Source organism: Carettochelys insculpta, chromosome 3 (genome assembly GCF_033958435.1).
Source record: "Carettochelys insculpta isolate YL-2023 chromosome 3, ASM3395843v1, whole genome shotgun sequence".
Classification (NCBI taxonomy): Eukaryota; Metazoa; Chordata; order Testudines; family Carettochelyidae; genus Carettochelys; species Carettochelys insculpta.
Window position 1 is genome coordinate 1647613 of NC_134139.1, and position 23836 is coordinate 1671448.

General features: G+C 43.9%; 1 protein-coding gene across 1 annotated transcript in view; it reads left to right on the forward strand.

The window, feature by feature from the left end:
* ABHD12 (abhydrolase domain containing 12, lysophospholipase) overlaps positions 1 to 23836 on the forward strand; it is an 86451-nt gene that overhangs the window by 12508 nt on the left and 50107 nt on the right. Inside the window, exons 2-3 of the mRNA XM_074989208.1 lie at positions 10129 to 10253; positions 13326 to 13431. Of these exons, the coding sequence (XP_074845309.1) occupies positions 10129 to 10253; positions 13326 to 13431 (231 nt within the window). The remainder of the gene's footprint in view (positions 1 to 10128; positions 10254 to 13325; positions 13432 to 23836) is intronic.

Below are 23836 nucleotides of genomic sequence, written 5' to 3' on the forward strand. Positions count from 1 at the left end.
GTCAGGGCACAGGGTGGGGGTGCAGATGTTGAAGTGGGGGGGTTTGTTGGGGGGGGTCATGGCAGGAGGCGGAAGGTAGTGGACTTGGGAGTGGGTGTGGGGCTGAGGGCAGAGAGTTGGGTATGTACGTTTCGAGGGGTTAGGGCTGGGGGTGGGGCACTGCAGAGCAGGGAGTTGGGAGGTTACCGGGGGTGGCCACAACACCAAAGGTGGAGCTGGTCTTGGCAGGGGGCAGAGCTACTCTGCTCAGCCCTGGCAAGTCCTTGCAGGGGTCTGGTCACGGTTCCTGGCCCCAGCATCTCCGCAGGAGGTGTAGGGAAGGACCGGGCTGAACTGGGCCGACTTCTGCAGCCCCAGCCATAGCTGCTGGTGGGGAAAGTGCCTTCCCACGCTTTGGGGCAGGCCAGGGCCACAGCAGAGGCAGGGTTGAGGCCTTGGCTCTTTCCTGTTCCCTGGCACAGCAGTGTGTGTGTTCTGGGGGTAAGAAACCAGTGTTCTGCCTTCTAAAGCTGTCTTGATTTCTCCCAGTGAGGCTGGCTCATGAAAGTCTGAGCCCAAGATTTTGTCATGAAGGCCATTCAAGGTGAAATGGAAGATTATCCTGTCAGAATCCCCCATCTAGTATTGGATTTTCTGAAGCTGAACATCGTAATTGATCATTGTGGCCACACCATTAGTTCTCATTGGGGAATCAACCTTGTCAACTGAGTTCTCCAGGAACCTTCCTTATTTCTGTTTTTTGCTTCTTTTTCCTTGAGCTTCTTGGTGTGCTTCTTTCTTGCCTTTTTGAAGACCAGGAGAAGCCTGGATCCATTTTTTTCAAAGTCCCTGTCTAATTGTTCATTCACACTGCACCCCCCACTCTTCCCCATTAAAAATCAGTATTGCTGTCCAAATATCACTTGTGATCTAGAAAGAAAATGGGAAGGGCTGGATGTGTTTTGTGCTCTAATTCAGTGACTGGTTAGAACTGCCATAGTGGGTAAATTAAAATATTCATTCAGAACTGAGCTGGAGGGGTTTAATAGCCAAAAGGAGAACATGAGGTCTTATACACTGATTACTTGGGCATTCACTTGTTTTTAGCAGTCAGATGACTAATTGAAATCCCATTTCTAACACTCTTCTAGTTTTTATTCAGTTCCTTATTTTAGCTCTTTGCTAGATTTACCAGTGTAGCTATTTTCAGCTTTAAGTTTGTCTTTAAGTTGTTTGCTGTGTCATTGTAATTGTATTGGCTGGGCTGTCTCCAAGGGGATGTAGGGCCAAGGGCAAGTCACATGTGGAAACCGCCCTGCCCCTGTTTAACTATTTTTTTTTTATACAGGTGAAATCTGGTTACAATGACCTTCAAGGGCGCTTGCTGGCTGCAGGTTAAATACCGATAACACCCCTGTATAATTATAATATATTTTTAGCTCTTTTTTACAATTAAGTTAATATAATTTTAAAAAATGCTCACTGATCATGATCTGTGTCATACTACTTATATTCTGGAATCCATCTTCCCTGACTTCCTGCAGCAGTCTCTGCTATCAGGTCATGGTACTCCAGGTTTGGCACTACTTCTTTTTCAATGGACAGAATGGCAAGAGCACCAAGCCCCTCTTGAAATATAGTTGGCTGTAGGCTGAGCATTTGTACAGCCACTCAGGAGAGATTCAAATGCTGCCCTCCTGATTAACAAGGCGTGCACAGTGAGGTTTTGTTTCTGCATGGGGCGCACATTGCACGTGCTCCAGTGCACAAAAGAATATTCTACACACGCACGTTTTTCCATCTGGATGGAACAGATTTGGGGGGAGCGGTGGCTGTAGGTAGTTCTAAATTTTTAATTTGGAAAATTTTTAATCTGGAAAATCTGTGATCCTCTGAAGCCCCTCGAACTGGGATTGTCACCAAAACCCTTCTGGTACTTCTGTGTTTGGGAAGGCGCTGTCAAGGGATTTAAGAAACTAGAGGGCTTGAAGGGCAGTACTTGGTCCTGCACCTGCAGCTATGTTTTCTCTATGGCTGTGTCTACACTTGCATTACTCTTTCAAAAGAGGCATGTAAATGAGGGAAATATAAAATGCAAATGAGGTGCAGATTTATATATCTGGCATTTTATTTGCATATTCGTCTTCTGAAAGAGCTGCTTTCAAACGAAGAAAAGCAGTGTAGGCGTGGCTTTTTCTAATGTAACCCTTCCCATAAAAAAAGGGAAGAAGGGTTCTTTCAGAGATGGGGTTTACTTTTGAAAGAGCCACGTTGACTCTGCTTTTCATCCTTCAAAAGCAGCTCTTTCAAAAGAGTAGGCAAATGAGGTGCCAGATATGTAAATCTGTGCCTCATTTGCATTTTGTTTCCCTCATTTGCGTTCCTCTTTTGAAAGAAGAATGCAAGTATAAACACAGCCTATTTGTCTCTGGGGTGTGCAGGGCTGTGGGGTGCATTGGAAGAGCTGGGTGGTGCTATGTCGTCTTCATTTGAACCCCCAATCTCTCTCTCCTCCACAGTCCCTTCTCCTCTTCCTGCATACCACTGTTCCTCTAATTTCTCCACTTTTCTGACTCTTACTACTGCCCCCTGCCCAGGAGTCATTCACATGCCTAATTCCCTCCTCCCCTCAAGACAGATTACATTCTTGTAAAAATCAAATTGCCAGCTCCCAGGATTTACAAATTATGGCACCCTACAGACATCTGTTGCAAAACTCTAGTTGTTAACTGGGGCCTAGCCTTAATTATGTTAACTGAGGTGTGGTGAGTTCACATCATCTATCTCAATGAAATCTGTCTGTGAATCGGATTTACCTCACTCTGTTTTATAGATGGAAACAGGTTTGGAGAGCAGCCTGTATAGCTCAGTGGTCCCTTGGTCAAATCACCCAGATTTGTATCACTAGTGCTACTCCCCTACTTCAAGGAGGCAGGTTTCCAAGCAATCAGAGTAGTGTTCGGATTTTAGAGCACTTAGGTTGAGTTTTAAAGATCATAAAATGGTGGAAACTGTTGTATATTTTCTTGTAATTTGCCAGCCATGGTACGGATGGTGGAATTGTGGGTCCCCAGGTGCTGTCATTGCTGGGAGAAGAACCCCGAGGCTGGAGTCTGATGCTGAAGAGCTTAGAAAGGGAAGTAGACAGATGTTAACAGCTTCCCCTTCCTTGGCTTTGAGCTTGGTGGCAAGGGCCCTTCCCCCTTACATCCAATACTGGGGAGTGAGGGGGAAAGACCAATTCTTCAGATCTGGAAATAGTGCTGAAAAGGAACTGGTACGATGAATATGTAACGAGGATAGAAAACAACAGCAAAAAACAATGAAAACTGACACATTTCATTTCCATCTCTGTTACGTAGGCATCGTGCCAGTTCATTTTAACACCATTTCCAAATCTGAAGAAGTGGGTCTGCCCCACGAAAGCTCATCACCCAATAAGTTATTTTGTTAGTCTTTAAAGTGCTACATGACTGCTGTTTTGTTTAGTAATAATCTACTAGAGTTCTTTGGAGTGGTTAATAAGCATGTGAGCAGGGGGGATCCAAAGGATATGCAGTAGTGTGTTTAGATTTCCAGGAAGACTTTGGTAAGGTCCCTTACCAAAGGCTTTCAAATAAAATAAGCTGTCATGGGATAAGAGGGAAGGTCCTATTATGGACTGATAATTGGGTAAAAGACAGGAAACAAAGGGTAGGAATAAATGGTAAGTTTCTCATAATGGAGAGTGGTAACTGTTGGTGACTCCCAAGGCTCTGTGCTGGGACCAATCCTATTCAACCTCTTTATAAATGATCTGGAGAAAGGGGTAAACAGTGAGGCTGCAAAATTTGCAGCTGATACTAAACTGCTCAAGATGGTTAAGAGCAAAGCAGATTGTGAAAAGCTTCAAAAAGATCTCGCAAAACTATATGACTGAGCAACAAAATGGCAAATTAAATTTAATGTTAAATTTTAAAATAATGCATATTGGAAAAAAAATAATCCCAGCTGTACATACAAAATGATGGGGACTAATTTAGCTATAATCACGCAAGAGAGATCCTGGAGTTACTGTGGATCGTTATCTGAAAACATCCAGTCACTGTGCAGCAGCAGCCAAAAGAAAAAAAGTTAGGAATCATTTAAAAAGGGATAGACTCTCAATAAAAGAGAGTGTCTTATTGCCTCTCTCTAAATCCATGGTATGCCCACATCTTGGACACTATATGGATGTGGTCACCTCATCTAATTGGAAAAGGATAGGGGTTTTGAACAAGAGCCATATGAAAAAAGATTTTAAAGACTGGGACTTTTCATCTTAGAAAAGAAGAGAATAAGCCAGGAGGATGTGATAGAGGTCTGTAAAATCATGGCAGGTATGGAGAAAGTGAATAAGGAAAAATTTACTGTTTCCATAAGAACTTGGCAAAACAAAAAGTAGTCATAGCACTTTAAAGACTAACAAAATAATTTATTAGGTGGTGAGCTTTAGTGGGGCAGACCCACTTCTTGAGATCTGGAAATAGGGTTTGCACAGAGAGAAATTTATTTGGGGTTTTGATCCCTTCTGGGGGTTGATTTCCCGGGTGCTGTGACCTAGAACTATATCTGCCGAGAGCTGTGGTTGAAGTGTCTGCATTGCTCTACGAGAGTGGGGTGAACAATAACTCCAATTCTGTGGCTTGTCTGGGAGAAAACGGAGGATCTGGCTCAGCAGGACAGGGTGGTAGGGAGCCCCAGAGATCAAGAAAGTGGATGTCAGTGGCATGATCAGCAAACTAAGGAACACCCCAAGGCGTCTTCTCTGACCGCACTTTGTCACACACCTCTAATTATTACTGTACTAGTTGGTCTAAACCTGGCAGATCTGGAGTATGCTGGGCTGGTCAGGTGTAACACAAGCCTGTTAATGTGCATGTGTCCAACCAGTTTTGTTTTCCCTTTAAGAGGAAAGGGAGCAGTTTTTGCTGCTGCTGCCACCTTCATACCAACTAAATGGCAAAAATCAATGTGGAAGAGCTGTCTCTTGGTGTAGATAGTGAAAAGCAAGAAAATGGCTACTTTCATTACATTGTCCATTGCATTCATGTTGTAGTATTTCCGTATGTCAATATAATACTGTTTGGTTTGTATCAATGAAAGAAGGGTGGTTATGACTGTTGATAAACTGGGGCTTTGGCCTGAATACATTTTTTAGCAAGCAACCCTTAGTGACAAGGTGTTAATGTGACATTAACTATTAGAATTTGCAACAGATGGCTGAGCAAACAAGGTATGGTTCAGTTCAGCTTTCCCCAAAGGGGAGATAAGACATGCATGTGCTGTGACAGCGTGACAGATAAATGTCTTATTTCCCTATTTTTACTAATGTAAGTGCTCCTGGGGTATGTCCAAACATTTTTGCAACCTGACTATTCTTAAAACTGTAGCTTGCTCAGTTTTGTTACGGTGTCAGAAGTCTTTCCTACATCATCTTGAAATAGCTGTCCAGGATTCTGTCATACAACCTTAGGGTTAAATTCCACTCTGTTTGAAATTAATGGCAAAACTCCAGTTGACTTCAGTAGGGTCAGGATTTGGGTCCCAGAACATCTCAAGACCCTTCACTCCTCCCAGCAGCCTTTTGGTCCTACACCCGGTCCTTAGCATTAATCTGTCTAGTCATCCTTGATGAGTAGGTGGTTGATGGCAAAGTAACTCGAGTTAGAGGGGAGGAAATGGGAAAATTCTGTTACGCTGACAGAGCACCCAAATAAGAGAAGCAGGAGTCTTTTTAAGAAAAAGTACAAGAGTAACCCTTTCTAATGCAGATCACTAAAATATAAATAAAAGGGGAGGCCTAAAAACTTAGCATTGCTGCCTCCCCATCCGTCTGAAACCTCACAACTTCAAGGAGACTTACATACTGCTTTAAATGTTTGGGGTGAGCTGGGGAGGGATGTTAGTTGCTTTGGTGTCTTGAGGGTGTGGAATATCCTCTGTGATTACTCCAGGAACGGTGTCTGCTGGACCTATGCATGTATATCTGGCTCATTTCACAGGGCAGAACTTCAGGGTTTTTGCATGTGGCGGTCCCTAAGGCTTCTCGTCTAAGGCTACATGTATGCTATGAGATAAATTTGATTTTTAACCTCGTTATTATAAATGTGAGTTGTGTCTGCAAAGCTTCTTGAAGTTCGACCCACCTTTTTTCTGTCACGTGTCTGCGTCCCCATTGCCCTGTGCAAGTTTGACAGCATGAACAGTGCATTGTGGGTACCCATCCCACAGTGCTTTAGCCTAAGTTGCTTGTGGGCGTTTCGTGTTTGAATCCCAGAATGCGAAGCACTGTCCCAGAATTCAGAGCACCGGTAACCGTGTGAAAATGAACTGGAGATTGCGCCATTTCCTGCTGCAGTATTCCAGCGCAAGCATGGATCCCTAAATCCTTCAAGTCATAGCACACATTGTTTTGGCAACCGCACTAGCAGTTGCGCAATTTTGCCTTCTTTACAAAGCTCAGTGATGGGTCAGTATCATGAGCATGATGGGAAATGCACAGGCAATAGTGGATGGTTTAGCTACGCAGGGGTCTCCCAACTGCAGTGGGGCAGTAGATGGCACGAACATCTCCATCATGGCCCCGGCCCACCAGGCCTCTGAGTGTATAAAACGAAAGGGGTACTTCTCGATGGTGTTGCAGGGTTTGGTAGATCACAAAGGTCATTTCACCGACGTCAACATTGGCTGGTTATGGAGGATTCGTGATGTGTGCATCTTCAGAAATTCTGGGCTGTACAGAAAGCTCCTGGTTGGGACTTTTTTCCCCTGGCCAGAAAATCACGATTGGCAATGTGGAGATGCCTATTGTTATATTGGGCAACCCTGCTTACTCTCTGCTCCCTTGCCTTATGAAGCCCTACGCAGGAGCCCTGGACCCCAGCAAGGGAAATTTTAATCACAGACTCAACAGGTGTAGAATGGTGGTGGAATGCACCTTTGGCCATTTAAAAGCGAGGTTCGGATGCTTATTGACCTGTCTGGACCTTTCTGAAGCAAATGTCTCCACCATGATTACAGTGTGCGCTATTTCGCACAACATATATGCATCTACACAAGAGACTTTCCCGTCAATTTGGAATTCTGAAGCTGAGGCCATATGCAAGGCTTACTTGCAGCTGCCTACACAGCCACCTACCAGTAACCACGCTGAGGCAGCAGTAATAAGGGACACTTTAAAACATAGGTTCATGAATGATCTGTAACGCACATGCTACCGACGTATTTCTCTGACATAATTTCAATGAATCCTTCCATGTTTTAATGAATCAGTGCTTTTACTTGGTGGGAGGGGGTTAAGTTTCAGTAAGTAGAATGCATGTGACGGACAGTTGTGCCTTCAGCTCTCCCCCAACAAGCCCGTGTTCCCTGTGGCACACGTCTGCTGCAGACCTGGGTGTAGCAGTGGGCAGCTCTGCCTTCAGCCCCTCCAAAACCTTTTGTGTTCCCCACCACTCCTGCAAGCCGCAAAAATCACGCCAAGCTCAAAGGAATGATTTTGTTTTAGGAGGAGGAGAGGTTTGAGTGGCATGGAAAAGAAACCTTCTGAATACCCTTTTGCAGTGGCTTGTTGGGCTCGAGCAGCAGGCTATCCTTTCCCTCCCTCCCTCCCTGCATTCAGGGACCACGATGGCGGAGGGTGGGTGACCTCTCTTTGGGGTATTCCAGGCAGCAGGTATTGGATCCTGCAGTCCTGTGTTGGGAGTCCAGCTGCAGCTGGGAGTGTAGGACCTCAGTTTGCTCTGTAACTGCTGTTACGAGCTTTGCTGTGGCCTCAGTCTGCTTTGCTGTTGCTGGAAGTCAAGCATTGTCTGATGTCAATGAGCTGTATTGTGACTCTGCTGAGCAGTGTCCTTTGTCAGCTTCGTGTGTTCTGCTTCATTCCGCTCCATGTGCTGCAGGCTTGCACCTCTTTCTGTGCCTCTCTCCTCCACGGGGCCATTGCCTCTGGAAAGTGAAGGTCAAAATTAACATACAGTTCACATAATGTTCTTTCAAATGGAATGTCTGGTTCTCTGTGTCTACTATCAGGGAAAGTTTCTTTTTTTGAAGTCTGCTAAAGGCTTATTAAGGATGGGATGGTAAGTGTGCATTTCACAATACATCAGTTGCCATCACTTACCCAGCACATTTTTTTGTGGACATGGCAAGCTATAAGCAATTGTCCACTTTTCAGGGGAAGGGGCGGGCTGCAAAGCAGGGGAAGCTGCCTGGTGTTCTGGGGTGTCCTGAGTTAAGAAAAAATTTTCAGTCGTTCCTGGAGCAGTCATCCCCAAACAGCAAGTCACATAGCAGGGATGATGGGGAAGGGTTCGATTACAGTCACACGGACAGGTGCGTTGGGGGGTTCCATGTAAAATAAAATATAAAAAAATAAAAATACAGTAAAAAATCGGAAGAAATGCTGGGTGGAAAGCAACATGAAGCGGGGTCGTGTCTCCACTCTGGAGATCCTGGTAGCCACGTCGTGCAGGGGATTCCTGTAAAATAAAAAGAAATGCTAGGTGGAAAAGGACATGAGGAGGAGAGAGATGCCTGGTAGCTGCATGATGTGGGATATTCCTGTAAAGTCAAAAGAAATGCTGGGTGGAAAGGGACACGAGATGGGAGACGCCCTGCAGAGTCTGCACACTGCATTGAGGGGTGGGGAACAGCTGCTGCATGCAAATGTAAAGGGGCAGGAAGCACATAAAAATGATCCAAGTCAAATTCCTGTGCTTCTGTAAGTTGTCAAAGAAGACATCACCCTCCTAAACTAACAGATCTATAGAGAGAACGTCTGCTCATGCTGTGGAAAATTTGCTAAAACGCCATGTGACGCTATGATATCAGATTGCTATCCGGTTGCCTGGCAGGCAACGAGTACTACCGTGGAAGCTGCAACAAGTCAGGCCTGCCCAAGAACCTCATGAAAAAAAATACAAGAGTGTCTGGATGAGGCCTTTGAGGGGATCTCCAAAAAGCAGAAGCGCTCCATCCCAAGAAACATTAACACGCTGTTCTGAAGGTCACAGAACCATAGCAAACCTGTACCCATACCCAACCCTGTACCTGTACCCACCCCCAGTCTGCTTCTAGCATGCAGAATAAATACTCACCCAAAGAGCTTGGTCCAGAGGTCTCAGAGGCCAGCGTGGAGGGCCCAGTGTGGTGAGGACTGGTTCCAGTTCTATGGTGAAGAGCTCCGGGCTGTCAGGAAGAACTTATTTTAAAAGTGACCTTGGAAAAATGACAACACTTTACTGTTCTTGTGGGTCTTCTGAGTATCAGCTACATAAATTAGTGACAAATTACATTTTCTTGTAGTGTGACTCTAACACAGCTATCAGAGGGAGCAGGAGTTTCATCTACAGATAACGAAAAGAAGGAATTGTTGAAGCGTTGTGTTCTTGTAGATCCAGGTTCCCATTGAAACTATTGAAGTCAGCAATTCATTCTGAGGAAGAAAATTTATTTTTTCTAGATATTGTTTTTTCTAGATTTTCCTCCAATCACCTTCTTCCCCATAACATCCCAATCAAAATCTCCATTGAGATATGCATTTTGTACGTGTGTATAATATTAGACCTCTGTATAATCCCTGGGGCTTGCTTTTTCAGGGCTAGAATCTGCTCAGTTAGACTGCAGTGAATATTGTGCAACTCCATTGACTTCAGTGTATCTTTGTAGTAGTTACTCAGATGTACAGAAAAGTAACTGAGATCAGTGCCTGCCTCATACTGAGTTCCAAGAAGAAATGCACTCAACACCTTTCAAGTAAGGATCAGAGCTACTGTGGTATATACAAACTACCCCATGTCACCACAGACTCAAATCTGAAAAGGCATCAGAAAAAATAAAACTGCATATCTTCTGGTACATTTTTTGGGACACATCTCTTATTTTCTGATCCTGATGTGTCAACAGTCTGAATAGTATGGCTGCTTTGTTTATTTCCTTTATGTGCATATATATTATAGAAATATACTGTCTTTTTATTTGGGAATATGTGCCTAAAGTATTTAAACTTAGGCACCAAATAAGTGGCCCATTCACCACTCATCATTCTCAATGATAATTGGTAGTGAAGTTTATTTCATAAAGCAAAACCATATTCAGGCATCTTTATTTTTCTTTCCTCTCTTACAGGAGACATGGATTGTGGTTCCGGTTACGGAAGCTGTTAATCTGGTTGTTGGGAGTGTACATAGCCATTCCATTTCTAGTAAAACTGTGCCCTGCTATTCAGGTGAAGCTGGTCTTCTTAAATTTTGGTAAGAGTTCATATAAAGAAAAGACACATTCTTTTAAGTGAAGCCAATACAACTGTTTTTTGCCAGAGTTGCTTTTTAATTTTTTTAGCAAATCAGATGTAGTTTGGCGGTTCATGTCTGAAAATTGCACATACGTGTGAATAAATCTGTATTGGTTTCCCCTACTTTGTTGTGTGCCAAAAAGTTGGAAGAACCCTTTGGCCTTTGTACTTCAGCTAAATAAGGTGTAGGTTGTTGGTGGCTTTTTCATATGTGGGGCAGCTGTATTTTTGGTGTTCGTCAAATTTCTGTGGTGGGAACGGCCCAAACTAATTAGCGAATAGAAAAAGAAGCTTTGAGTTTGATTGATGTGATATTTGTTCATCTTATCCGGTTACGATGTTCGGAAGGATGTGACTTTTTAATAGGTTTTGTGAATTACGAGGCAAGAATCCTCATCAAATTTACGGCTTAAATGCTAATCGTGAGTAACAGTATGCTTCTTTATTTGTGTAGACACTGCAGACAAATTCCAATTAGTTTCTTAATGTGAAATGATTAAAATCTGTACCTGTGGGGAAGAGAACAAAGTAGAATGTAATCTGAGAGGGGATCATTAAAGGTGCACATGGAGAGCATTCAGATGATCAAGATCCTGTTTCCTCTGAAAGCAATTGAAAATGTTGACAGTGATTAGTTTTCCAGGCTTCAGTTCCTTGCACCAAAGCATTTTTTGTAAAATATACCGGCTAGAGCAGAAGAAACAATGACTCATCAATGGCACATTAACAGCATCACTTCAAGTGGTGCAGATACTACGATGTAGAATTTCCCATATTATTAGATCAGCTGTCTATTTAGACTTCCATTCTGTTCCTTGTCTATGCTGCAGATGCTTGGCCAGCACAGTCACACCACCGGAGCCCCCAGTATAGATGGTGCTAGCATAACTATGGTAGCCTGTGTTGGAAATATGAGTGGGGCGAGGTTATTTCCTAACCACACCCACACCTCCAGCTAACAACTGTAATGGTAAAACCTTTTGTTTTATAGTTGTGCCCTAGACAGTGGCTAATTCCAGATGGTTTAGAGGGAGGCACAAGAGTCCTGGAAATGGGAAGTTATGGAATAATCTGAGGGAAACTTCTTCCCTTCTTTCAGTTACTCCCCATACAGTAGTTTGTCCATGTCCCCTTAATAATTTTTATTTATGTTTTAGGTGGCTATGTATGCCAATATGCTTGGACAGTAGAGTACAATGCAAGCATTGCTTTTGTTGCAGCTATGCTGATTCTTTGGTTACTTGAGGTTTGACTTTTTAAAATCTAGGGCATTCAATTGTTGTTGAGTTCAGCAATCAATTTACGGTTGCTTCTTTCATTTTTTTTCTTCCTTCTCTAGGTCCGTCCCTCCCTCCCTCAAAAGCCGGCATCACAAAGTGGTGATGCTTTCAATAAGCATCATAAAGTTATTTTTTGAATTAGCATTGTCATTCATCCTTGTATTTAGCTAAAGATGGTGATAGAGGACATCCCTCATATTATCAGGTCTGCTGGTTTCAGCTGAATCCTGAACCATAGATTCTGGCTCTGGTTGGTGAAATACTATGTGGCCAGCCTAATTTGAGGGTTTGTATACCTCTGATTTAACTTGTGGGTGGTATGGCTGCCTCATTGTGGAATGCTTCACATTGCTTTCACACTTGTTAAAAAATACAGTAGTCAGAGTTCATAAACATAGCGTTGAAGAGTGTCTCTGTTAAGTTGAAGAGGGCACGTTGTGTCCATGCATTTAAGAGGAATAAAGCTAATTGTCCAAATGGAACAACTTCTTCCCAAAACTGATTCCTCAGGAAGACATACTTGTTGGGATGGGGATGGGATAACAGCCATGCTGGGGCATCTCCCTTACTGTTACTGCCTGACAATAAAAAGTGCGACCTTTTGCATTTTATGAATGAGGTCTATTAGGCTTCATAATAAAAAAAAATTATAATAGTATAAACCAGAGGGTCTCAACCTTTTCCTTTCTGAGACCCCACCCGACATGCCAGAAAAATTCCAGGGTCCTCCATCTCACAACTTTTTCTACATATCCAGATTAAAAGCCAAGGCTATCATTAGGAGGTAACTAGTGGGGTCTGGGTTTGGGGGAAGAGTATGGACACCCCCCGAGAGCCACAGAGATTCACATGCCAGCAATCATGGGTGGGCCAAATTGTGACAGTATATATGCCTCAGATGGCCTTTGGGCTGGGAGGTTGAGACCATGAATCAGAACTTGACCAAAATCACAAATAAAACATTATTCATCACTTTGTTTTTTTTTTTAAATAGCCATTTCCTAATGTAATTGAAATGCAAAAATTAAGAATCTGAATTAGTGTAAATCACACTATTTAAATAAATTGTGTAGATCCAACATATCCTCTCACTTAGCAAAAAGAAGCGCTGATTTTATTGTAAAGAATACATTTTAATTTCAAATCAACGTATGTTAATGATTACCAGTAAATAACATCTCTTTAGAGAAAGGACTCAAGGCCGGATGCTAAAAAAGTTAAAAATCAATTGCTTAAATCAAGCTTTTCTACTTGCTAATTTAAATAACAATTAGAATCAGTGATTTTTAATCCATTTCATTTAAATCAGTCCATCTTGGCAAAGAGTATATATAACACCCAACAGTGCTTTTCCCAGTCTATTTTTACATTTCTCAAGTTGCAGTGCTTTCACTTGAAAGACATGCAGTTTCATGGATTTCTAACATGAGAAAATATCAGAAAAAGCTCCTTAAATTTCCCTTTTCCTCATTTCATCCTGTTACCTCTAGCTGTATGTTTGTACCATTCTGAAAAATTCCTTTTCTATCCTTGATGTGTATACCCTTCCAGTACTAGAAATTAGTTACCCATTTTCACCTGTGACAAAAGATCTTTGTGGCACAGGAGACAAATGTGAAATTAGTCTACAAAGACATATCAGTTTTTTGGATAGGTTTCAGGTTGCATTGCAATTAGCTGTGTTGACTAGCAAGAAAGCAGAATTTAACATCTTAAGTTTCTGACCTTTTACTATTTCCTATGTGTTTCAGTGAGGGTTCCATATTTCATTGACTTAAAAAGGCCACAGGATCAAGGCTTAAACCACACCTGTAATTATTACCTTCAACCAGAGGAGGACATAACCATTGGAGTCTGGTACGTAAGATTATGCTTCTCTTGACATCTCTTTGAATGTCTACTGCATCCTTAGTGTGGAGATTAGACTTTGGATTCCAATGCATAAATCCGGTCTTGCAACAACTGTCTTTCTAGTGAGTGATATCAGCCATTGCTTGTCTCCTCTGTGGATGTATGTATTTTTCTCAGCCTCGGTGTGGAGTCTGTGCTACAATGTATGTAAATCTCTGAAGTGCAGCTGGAATAACTTCAGCGGCATGTGAAATGCAGAGATTATGCATGCAAGGGCGTTTTCTAATTCGGGAGTGGGAAAGCATTGCTCGGCATTGCTAGATCAGTCGTGTCCCAGGAATGTAAAGGGGAGCTACTGAATTAAAGGGGTGCTCATCATCCATCTCCTGTTCATCATCTTCTGTTTTGCAGTATAAAAGCAGCCGAAGGTGGAAATGGAGGTTCAGATTGCCATGTGGCATGTTCTCTAGAGAGTGGGGTAGTTAAAAGGCTTTGCTCCTATTCTAAGGAACAGAAGTCAGTACTGTGGGTTATTTTTAACTGAAATTCAGTTGTCACGTTTTAGCTCTGGAGGAGAACTTAAGGTGCTTAGCTTTAGGCAGCTGCTTGCATCCTCAGATGAGTCAACTGAGGCATGCAGATTGTCTGGTTGGTACTGCATAAAACTTCTCTGAGCCTGACAGCTTCCAAGATCACTAGTCTAATGAGCTAGTGTTGAACATCTGCTCTTAGCTTTCTGCTTGCTCTCATTGCACTTGTTTAGTTTTTTCTAATATTTACAACTGTGAAGAATGTTCCTCTGGCTTAAAAAGAAGAGAGATCGCTACAGAGTTGAGATGTATGTCAGAGTAGCAATCAGTTAACAAAGATTTAGGCATTGTGTCAGGTCATGGCAGGGATGGGCCTAGATCCTTGAAGGGAGGAGGAGAAAGATCAAGAAGAGGCGTTATGACACCATCTGAGATGCTGCTTTCTTATGCCATCTTGTTCTAGCTTAAAGAAAAAAGAAAACTGCAGAGCACTTTTCGATATCACATATCTCCACAGAGCCATGCCATAAAACAAACTGCAGCAGAGGAGACTGCATGGTGACAGGCATGCTTCACATCTACTGTCTCCATATCCCAGTTACTCTCAAATGCTGCTTAAGTGTTACTGTCGGAACTCTACAGTCTGAGGCCTTGTCCTTTGCTGTAGCAACAGAACTGCCATGTTTATGAAATTGCTAGTAAAGTTAATGTCTGTTCTGAAAGGACAGGTCTATATTTATCTCTTCCTGGGTGACTGCCTCATCCGGAGGCCTTTTTGTTCACCCAATCAATAAGGATGCTGCAGAGCCGCAGTTCTGTGAAGGATTCCATTAAGTCAGAATATTTCTGGTTTCTGAGTGGGAACAGATGGCTTGTTGCAGGAAAGACAGGAGAAATAGAAAAATCATATGAAACAACCTCTCGAGGAGTTTCTCTCATATCCTTCTGTCTCTTCTGCTATCGGCGATCTCCTGTGTGGACGTTTAGTAGGCTAGTGCTCATGTGAGGCCACAGCAGAGCTGCTTCTTATCCGTGTCTATACCATCTTTTGTCTACTCTTTTGCAAAGGTATTTCAGACCAGGAAGATTCTTATGTCATTCAGACAGGGTTAATCAGTGGCCAAATAAGATCAAGCACAGCACAAGCTGGCGGTAGCTCAGGGCAATCCAGTATGGTCTCAGGGCTCTGTTTCCATAGCTAGACTTAGCTTACATCCTGATCGGGACAGACAATGCCTCAGTCAGGACAGACATCAGCAGACAACGGGAACAATGTCTACAATCCTGCAGATAAAAGCTTGCTTCCTGGTGACTAGTTAAGAGGAGAATCTGCAATTGTTCCTTCACATGCAAGGCAGGATTGAATGTTATGGGTGACCTGGCTCAGCAGGCAGAAGTTCAATCATCCAGAGTCAGAACTACACCAAGGTATGTTTCATCTCCTGCTAAAGAAATTTACATCTGGCTTATACTCTAGAAAATTAGGTTAATTTAAACACTTCAGTAGGGGGTGTTTATATTTAAAAAAAAAAAAAAGCCACACCACTGAATGATGTGTGGGATTAAGTTGCTGTGTACAGAATCACAGAATCATAGGGTTGGAAGGGACCTCAGGAGGTCATCTAGTCCAGTCCCCTGCTTCAGCAGGATCAACTGCCACTAAGTCATCCCAGCCAGGACCTTGTCAAGCTGGGATTTAAAAACCTCAAGGGAAGGAGAATCCACCACCTCTCTAGGCAATGCATTCCAGTGCTTCACCACCCTACTGGTGAAGTAGTTTTTCTTAATATCTAACCTACACCTCTCCCTCTAATGTCAGACCATTACTCCTTGTTCTGCCATCTCTCACCACTGAGAACAGTTTATCACACTCCTTTTTAGAGCTCCCCTTCGGTAAGTTGAGGGCTGCTATTAAATCACCCCTAAGTCTTCTCTTCTGTAAACTAAACAAAACCAAATCCCTCAGCCTATCCTCAGGTATTGTGCTCCAGCCCCTTAATCATTTTTGTTGTCCTCCACTGAACCTACTCCAGCAAGTCCACATCCTTTTTATACTGGAGGTCCCAAAACTGGACACACTATTCCAGATGTGGCCTCACCACTGCTGAATAAAGAGGAATAACTACTTCTCTAGATCTGCTTGAAATGCTCCTCCTAATGCACGCTAGTATGCTGTTAGGCTTCTTGGCTACAAGGGCACATTGTTTATTCATATCCAGCCTTTCATCTACTATAACCCCTAGGTCCCTTTCCATCATACTGCTGCTGAGCCAGTTGGTCCCCAGCCTGTAACAATGCTTGGGATTCTTCCGCCCCAGGTGCAGGACTCTACACTACTTCTTATTGAACCGCATCAGATTTCTTTTGGCCCAGTCCTCCAGTTTATCCAGGTCACTCTAGATTCTTTCTCTACCTTCCAACGTATCTACCTCTCCCCCTAGTTTTGTGTCATCTGCAAACTTGCTGAGGGTGCAATCCAGTCCCTCATCCAGGTCATTAATAAAGATGCTGAATAACACCGGCCCCAGAACCAAGCCTTGCATCACTCCTCTTGAAACCGACCGCCATCCAGATATTGAGCCATTGACCACTACCTATTGGGCCTGACCATCAAGCCAGCTTTCTATCCATCTTATAGTCCAAGGATCCAATCCATATTTCCTTAACTTACAGGAAAGAATGTTGTGGGAGACCGTATCAAAAGCTTTGCTAAAGTCAAGGTATATCACATCCACTGACTTCCCCATGTCCCCAGAGCTTGTTACCTCATCATAGAAGCTAATCAGATTGGTCAGGCAGGACTTGCCCCTGGTGAATCCATGTTGGATACTTCTGATCACTTCCCCTCTTCCAAGTGCTCCAAAATGGATTCCTTGAGGATTCCCTCCATTATTTTCCCAGGGATTGAGGTAAGGCTGACTGGCCTGTAGTTCCCTGGATTGTCCTTCTTTCCTTTTTTAAAGATGGGCACCACATTTGCCTTTTTCCATTCATCCAGTATCTTCCCCAATCTCCAAGAGTCTTCAAATATAATGGCCAAAGGTTCAGCAATGACTTCTGCCAATTCCCTCTGTACCCTTTGGTGCATTAAATCCAGACCCATGGATTTGTATATATCTAGTTTTTCTAGATAGCTCAGAACTTGTTCCTTCCCCACAGATGGCTGCCCTCCACCTTCCCATACTGCATTGTCTAGGACGGTCATGTGGAAGTTGACTTTGTCCATGAAGACTGAGGCAAAACATGCATTTAGTACTTCAGCTTTTCCTACATCATCTGTCACTAGGTTACCTCCCTCATCCAGTAATGGCCCCATACCTTCTCTGATGACCCGTTTATTGTTAACATGCCTGTAGAAACCTTTCTTGTTACTCTTCTCATCCCTTGCCAGCTGCAGTTCCAATTGTGCTTTCACTTTCCTGATTGCTGCCCGGCATTCTCCAGCCATATGTTTATACTCCTCCTTCGTCAACTGTCCAAGTTTCCATTTCTTGTATTCATCTTTTTTGAGTTTAAGCTGACTAAGTATTTCCCTGTTAAGCCAAGCTGGTTGCCTACCATGTTTGCGTTTCTTACTATGCAGCGGGATGGTTTGTTCCTGTGCCTTCAGTAAGACTCTTTATAATACTGCCAGTTGACTTCAACTCTTTTCCCCTTCATCTTCGTTTTCCAAGGGATCCTGCTCATCACTTCTCTTAGGGAGTCGAAGTCTGCCCTTTTGAAATGAAGGGTCTGTATGTTACTGCTCACCTTCTTCCTTTTGTCCAAATCATGAAATCTGTGATCTCATGGTTGCTGCAGCCCAGGTTCCCTCCCACTTCTATTTCTTCTACTAGTTCTTCCCTGTTTGTGAGCAGCAGGTCAAGTTGTGTACGACCTCTGTTCAGTTCCTTCAGCACTTGTACCAAGAAGTTATCCCCAACGTTCTCCAAAAACTTCCTGGATTGTCCGTGTGTTGCTGTATTGGTCTCCTAACAAAAGTCTGGATGATTAAAGTCTCCCATGAGAACCAGGGCCTATGATTTGGAAGCTTCACTTAGCTGCCTGAAGAAAGCCTCATCTATCTCATCTCCCTGATCTGGCGGTCTATAGCAGACACAAACTACAACATCACCGCTATTACTTCCAACTCTAAGCATAACCCAAAGACACTCAACTGGATTTTCTCCTTCCTTGTACTGGAGCTCTGAGCAATCACACTGCTCCCTCACACAGAGCGCAACTCCTCCTCCTTTTCTCCCGTCTGTCCTTCCTAAACAATTTATAACCTTCCATGACCGTGCTCCAGTTATCCGAATCATCCCACCAAGTCTCCGTTATTCCAACCACCTCATACTTGTTTGACTGTGCCAGGGCCTCTAATTCTTCCTGTTTGTCCCCTAGGCTTCGAGCATTAGTGTACAAGCATCTTAGAGAAGGGGCCGATTGGCCCACTTTCTTCTCTTCACCCAGGCTATCCACTTGATTGTTCCCTCCTCCTTCCCCATTTACCTCAGAGCTTGTCACCTTCCCCCAATGAACCTAGTTTAAATCCCTCCTCACTAGGTTTGCAAGTCTGCCCGCAAAGATGCTCTTTCCTCTCTTTGTGAGGTGGATCCCATCTCTTCCCAACAATCCCTGTTGATGAAAGAGAAATCCCATGGTCAAAGAAACCAAATCCTTCCCTGCTACACCACCTATGCAACCACACATTTACCTCTGTGTTTCGACAATCCCTACGCGGACCCCTTCCTTCCACAGGGAGGATAGACGAGAATACCACTTGTGCACCGTATTCCTTGATCTTCCTTCCTAGGGATATGTAATCTGCCATCATCTCTTCAAAGTTGCTCTTGGCTGTATCATTGGTTCCTACATGGAGAAGTAGGAAGGGGTAATAGTCTACAGGTTTAGCAATTTTTGGCAGAGCCTCTGTAATATCCTGGATTCTAGCTCCAAGTAAGCAGCAAACTTGCCGGGATTAGAACATAAGAACGGCCATACTGGGTCAGACCAAAGGTCCATCCAGCCCAGCATCCCATCTGCCGACGGTGGCCAATGCCAGGTGCCCCAGAGAAGGAGAACAGAAGACAATGATCAAGTGATTTATCTCCTGCCATCCATCTCCTGCCCTTGTTCTGAAGGCTAGGGCACCATACTTTATCCCTGGCTAATAGCCATTTATGGACCTAACCTGCAAAAATTTATCAAGCTCTTTTTTAAACCCTAATAGAGTCCTGGCCTTCACAGCCTCCTCGGGCAAGGAGTTCCACAGGTTGACTGTGCGCTGTGTGAAGAAAATTTTCCTTTTATTAGTTTTGAACCTACTACCCATCAATTTCATTTGGTGTCCCCTAGTTCTTGTATTAAGGGAAAAGGTAAATAATTTTTCTATATTCACTTTCTCCACACCATTCATGATTTTATATACCTCTATCATATCGCCCCTCAATCGCCTCTTTTCCAAACTGAAAAGTCCCAGTCTCTCTAGCCTCTCCCCATATGGGACCCGTTCCAAGCCCCTAATCATCTTAGTCGCCCTTTTCTGAACCTTTTCTAATGCCAATATATCTTTTTTGAGGTGAGGAGACTCTAGGTCTGGACGACAGATGGATGACTGTCCCTCTGAGGAGGGAGTCCCCGGCCACCACCACCCGTCTTTTTCTCTTAGGAGTGGTGGTCGTAAAACTCCCATTCCTAGGACTGTGCATCCCATGCCTTAGAAACCGTGGGGACTCTTTCAGCTCCTATCCCTGTGAGGTATCAGCCTCAAATATCTCCACTGTATCACCTGTGGAGAGAGGCTGAAAGCGGTTACTTAACTCCACTGGAACTGGAGAGACCTGAACTCGTTTTCTCCTCCTGGAGGTAACATGCTTCCAGTTCTCCTCGTTTTGGGCAGCCTGCTGTTCCTGCAGTATTGTCTGTTGCCCACTATCCAGAAAATCTTCACCCTCTCTGATGGACCTGAGGGTTGATATTTGCGCCTCAAGTCCTTTAACCTTCTCTTGTAAAATGGCTACCATCTTGCACTTGGTACATAGAAAATCCTTCCTATCATCCGGGAAGAAGACAAACATGGCACATGACCTGCAGGTCACAACCACAGACCTCTCACCAGCCATATCACTCTCCATTTTTTCCCTTTTCAGAGATCCCTTATTTGTTTCTAGTGCTGCCTTGAAGGGCACAAGAGAAACACCGTATAAGGGAAAACAAGTATGGGGCTCCTCCCGAAGGTGAACTCCCAGGCAAACTCCCTGTTAGCTGCTCCTGGTCACAGGGTTCACTGGGGCTGCCTTCTTATAGAGCTGCTAGCTGGTTAGGCCCGTCTCAAAGCCTTTGCCTCCAATGTAATCACCTCTTGAAGGCCCACCTGGAAGGATGCTCTCCCAATTCACGCCGTGTAAACTTTCCAAACTGCCAAACATGCTTTTCAACTGCCCCCCTCTGCAAAACATGCTCAGGCACACAGGCAGCTGTTCAAACTTCCCCTCTCTGCAAAATAACACAAATGCACAGACAAGAAACTCAACCCACCAGCTCACAATGCAGCCCCTCAAATGCCACACTCACCTGAGCTCCTCGAGGATGTTTTCCCAGGCAAACTCCCTGTCTACTTTAGAGAGGCAGTACCTAAGTTAATGGATTACCTGTGTTGACAGGATAATTTTGCCACCAGCATTGGTAGTATCTATGTCCAAGAAAGTGCTTTCCTTTGTCATTGTGATGACACAGCTGTGCTGCATTAGTGTTTTAGGTGTGGACATAGCCTTGGTCTTCCAGCAACAGATCTGCTGGCCTCCCACCTGAATCACAAGGTTTCAGTATTGTTCTCTCACTCGTGGGATCAGAGGACCAACGCAAGAGACATTGCAGCGATGGCCAGAAGGGGACTGCCATTTGCCTCTCTTCACCAGAGTGCTGCAGAAGATCAAGAGAAAAGCAGCACCGGTAATTCTGGAAGCCCAATTGTGGCCAAGGAGGCCTTGATTCTATGATCTCATTACGTGGTACAAATACCTCTCACTTGCTTTCCATCCAGGAGGGATGTGCTGTTACAAGGGCCAGGCAGGGTTTTTACCTAATGCCTTTATTCTTGAACAGCGCCTCTTAGGGCAAAGAGACTTTGTGTCCAGAATTAAATCTAATTCAGCTCATTCAAGGGCTTGGTTGAGCTTTAAGCTTTGGTGCTAGGAGCAGGTCCCACTACTGTCATCTATATCATTGTGTTGTATTGTCAGATTTCTTCAAAATGGACTCCGCTTATGCATGGCAGCTCAAACTCTGAGACCAAGCTGCTGCTTTGTGTACTAGGCTTAGTGCATTAGACAAGTACTGTAGTGAATTTCTTCTTGCTCAGGTGTCTAACATTTCTTGTTGGAACGCGGATTCTTCGTGATATGCATCAAGTTCTTCTGTGGAATCTAACTTGATTTTCAGGTTGACTATGAGCCCTTCATTTGAACCACTTGCAAAGGTGTCCCATTACTTTGTAACCGTTTTGAAAGGCTTTTTTTTTAACCTCAATACTATATGTTCTGTAAGGCTAAAGTAGCACTCTGAACTGATCTTGACTTCATACTAAAGATTAGCTTCGGGCTCCATGGAGCTCAAGAAATTCTTCTTCCATCCCTCCATCTCTCCTGTTCAGTGATTGCAGAGCAAACACCTAAGTGTTACCATATATGATAGGCTATGGATATTATAAATGAGATTAAATAGCTGTGTAGGTGCTTGAGCTAAGCAGCAATGTTGACATGGCCATTTTTAGTCCTATCATCCAAATCAGGTCATTTGACTTGGGCTCTGAGATTTGGAGGTAAGAGTTTTTCTTTGAAATGATGGACTACCCAGAAAGTGCTCAGTTTTTTTTTTCTAGGCTATGAAAATCTCTCACCTGGTTCAGACATGAAGCCAAAGTTCGCAGACCACTGATAACTTTGGTGTGTGTAGAGCAGAGGACCCAATATCATGCATCTGTCAATTTAATTATTTAGAAAAGGAAATTTGGGGGCAACACATGGATACACTTTCCTATTCCGTACCTGAAAGGAGAGCCTTGGTGAAGACTGTTTTTAGCTGCTGAGTCTGGAGCTTTTCCAAGGTACATGGGAAATCACAGCAGATGGCTTGACTTTGCTAACTTGTAACCAGTGAGCTATAGTATAATTTTAGACCATTACTTAAATATGAGCTGTTTACTTTTCTCTTATACACATATATACTGCTCTCCTTTGGGCTCTATCCAGTATTCCCTCTAATTTTTCCTACACGCGAACAGAATGAATTTTATGTGCACCATGTGGTGGGAGTGGGGCCAAGCGGTTTGGAGCATTGAAGGGGACTTAGGCCTCTGCAGAGATTTGGGTTGTAGGAGTGTGAGCTCAGGCTTTGGCTGGGGGTGCAGGCTCTGGGGTGAGACTGGGGTTAGGGATGCAGGAGCTATCTCTTGGGAGTTGGAGGACATTGGGGTGGGATGGACAGTTGGGGCTCAGGCTTACCTGAGCAGTTCAGTGGGTAGGCAGGCTGCCTGGTGCCTGCCTGTCCTGGGGCACCAAGCTGTGCACTGGAAGCTGCCAGCAGGCATTCTGGGAATGGAGAATAAAGTGCCATGGTGCATTGCAGGCACTGCTCTCGCATGCAGGGCGGAGGTGGTTGATGGAGCCTTGTGATCCCAACGCTTGGAAGCTGGACCTGCTGCCTCAGCTGTGGCAGCTATGTGCTGTGAACAGTGAGGGGTCTCCTTTCCTTTGGCCACAGCAGCTTAGTATTGGGGCCAGCATGGAGCTGCCACCTTCCCCACACCACCACCTCCTGCTGCACCTGCTCTATGTTGGGGTAGGGTGGGAGGGTAGGACAGAGAGGCATTTTTCCATGCTGCAGTCCTGAGCCCTGGTGCAGGTCTTACTGAGAAGCTGTGTGCCCCGCAACTTAGCAGGAACTTAGGCTCTAGCTCTAGAGTCCGCATAAAGGGAGGTACGCGCTCAATGGGTTGATAATTGTCTGGGATGGCTTTTCCTCCTTTGTACCGATCTGCTGCTCTCTGTTAGTCTCGAAAATTGTTTTTCACTAATTTGTCAGCGATACTCTCTCATTTCAGTTGTGGATTTAAAGATTTATAGGCCTCCTGTCACCATCCTTCTTCCACTTCTCCTCCACTCCCATGTTAACGTTAATGGACTTACATCCTGCTTTCCATCAAAAGGGGAACATAGCTCAGATTTATATCAAAATTGAGCTGTGCCTTTTTTTCTTCTACTTGAGTAGTAATTATCTTGTAACTTCTCAATCTTTGTCCTATTTTAAGACCTGGAAGTCTTGAAAGCACCGTTGATTCAGCACTTGGTATAAGTACCAGTTAATTTGTACATAAGATGCCTATATCGTTTATAATTTAGTTCACAATACGTAAGTGGCAAATAAACCACTGATGATGTTAAGGGTGAAAGAAGCAAGACATTTGTTTTAGAATAGCAAGATATACAGGATTTAGGTGCTGGAGCTGTGTAAGGAGTTAACTGCCTGCTTGTTTGAAAGCCTTGCACAGCACACTGCTCTGTACAACTATGGTTTAGGAGACAACGTTCAGAATAATGTGAATTGCTGGCACTTCTAGACACGTCCTCTTGCCAGTGTATGAGGGTTGTAATTCTGTGATAATGAATTAATCAAAAGAGACTTATCATTTGGCATGCTTTGAGTGTTTGCTCATATCCAAGTTAGGTTTGTGCGTGCTGTGTGGATGACTGTTGGAAAACTTTCCTGTGGCTGCTATTTGTTGGGTCAGCTATGGATCTCCCTGGAGCAGTGTTGGTGTTGAGCCCTGTATATGACCCACTCAAGACGCCTTCAGGTGGATAATCTCCCAGGGGTTCAGAACCAGCTGGTGGACCGCCTCA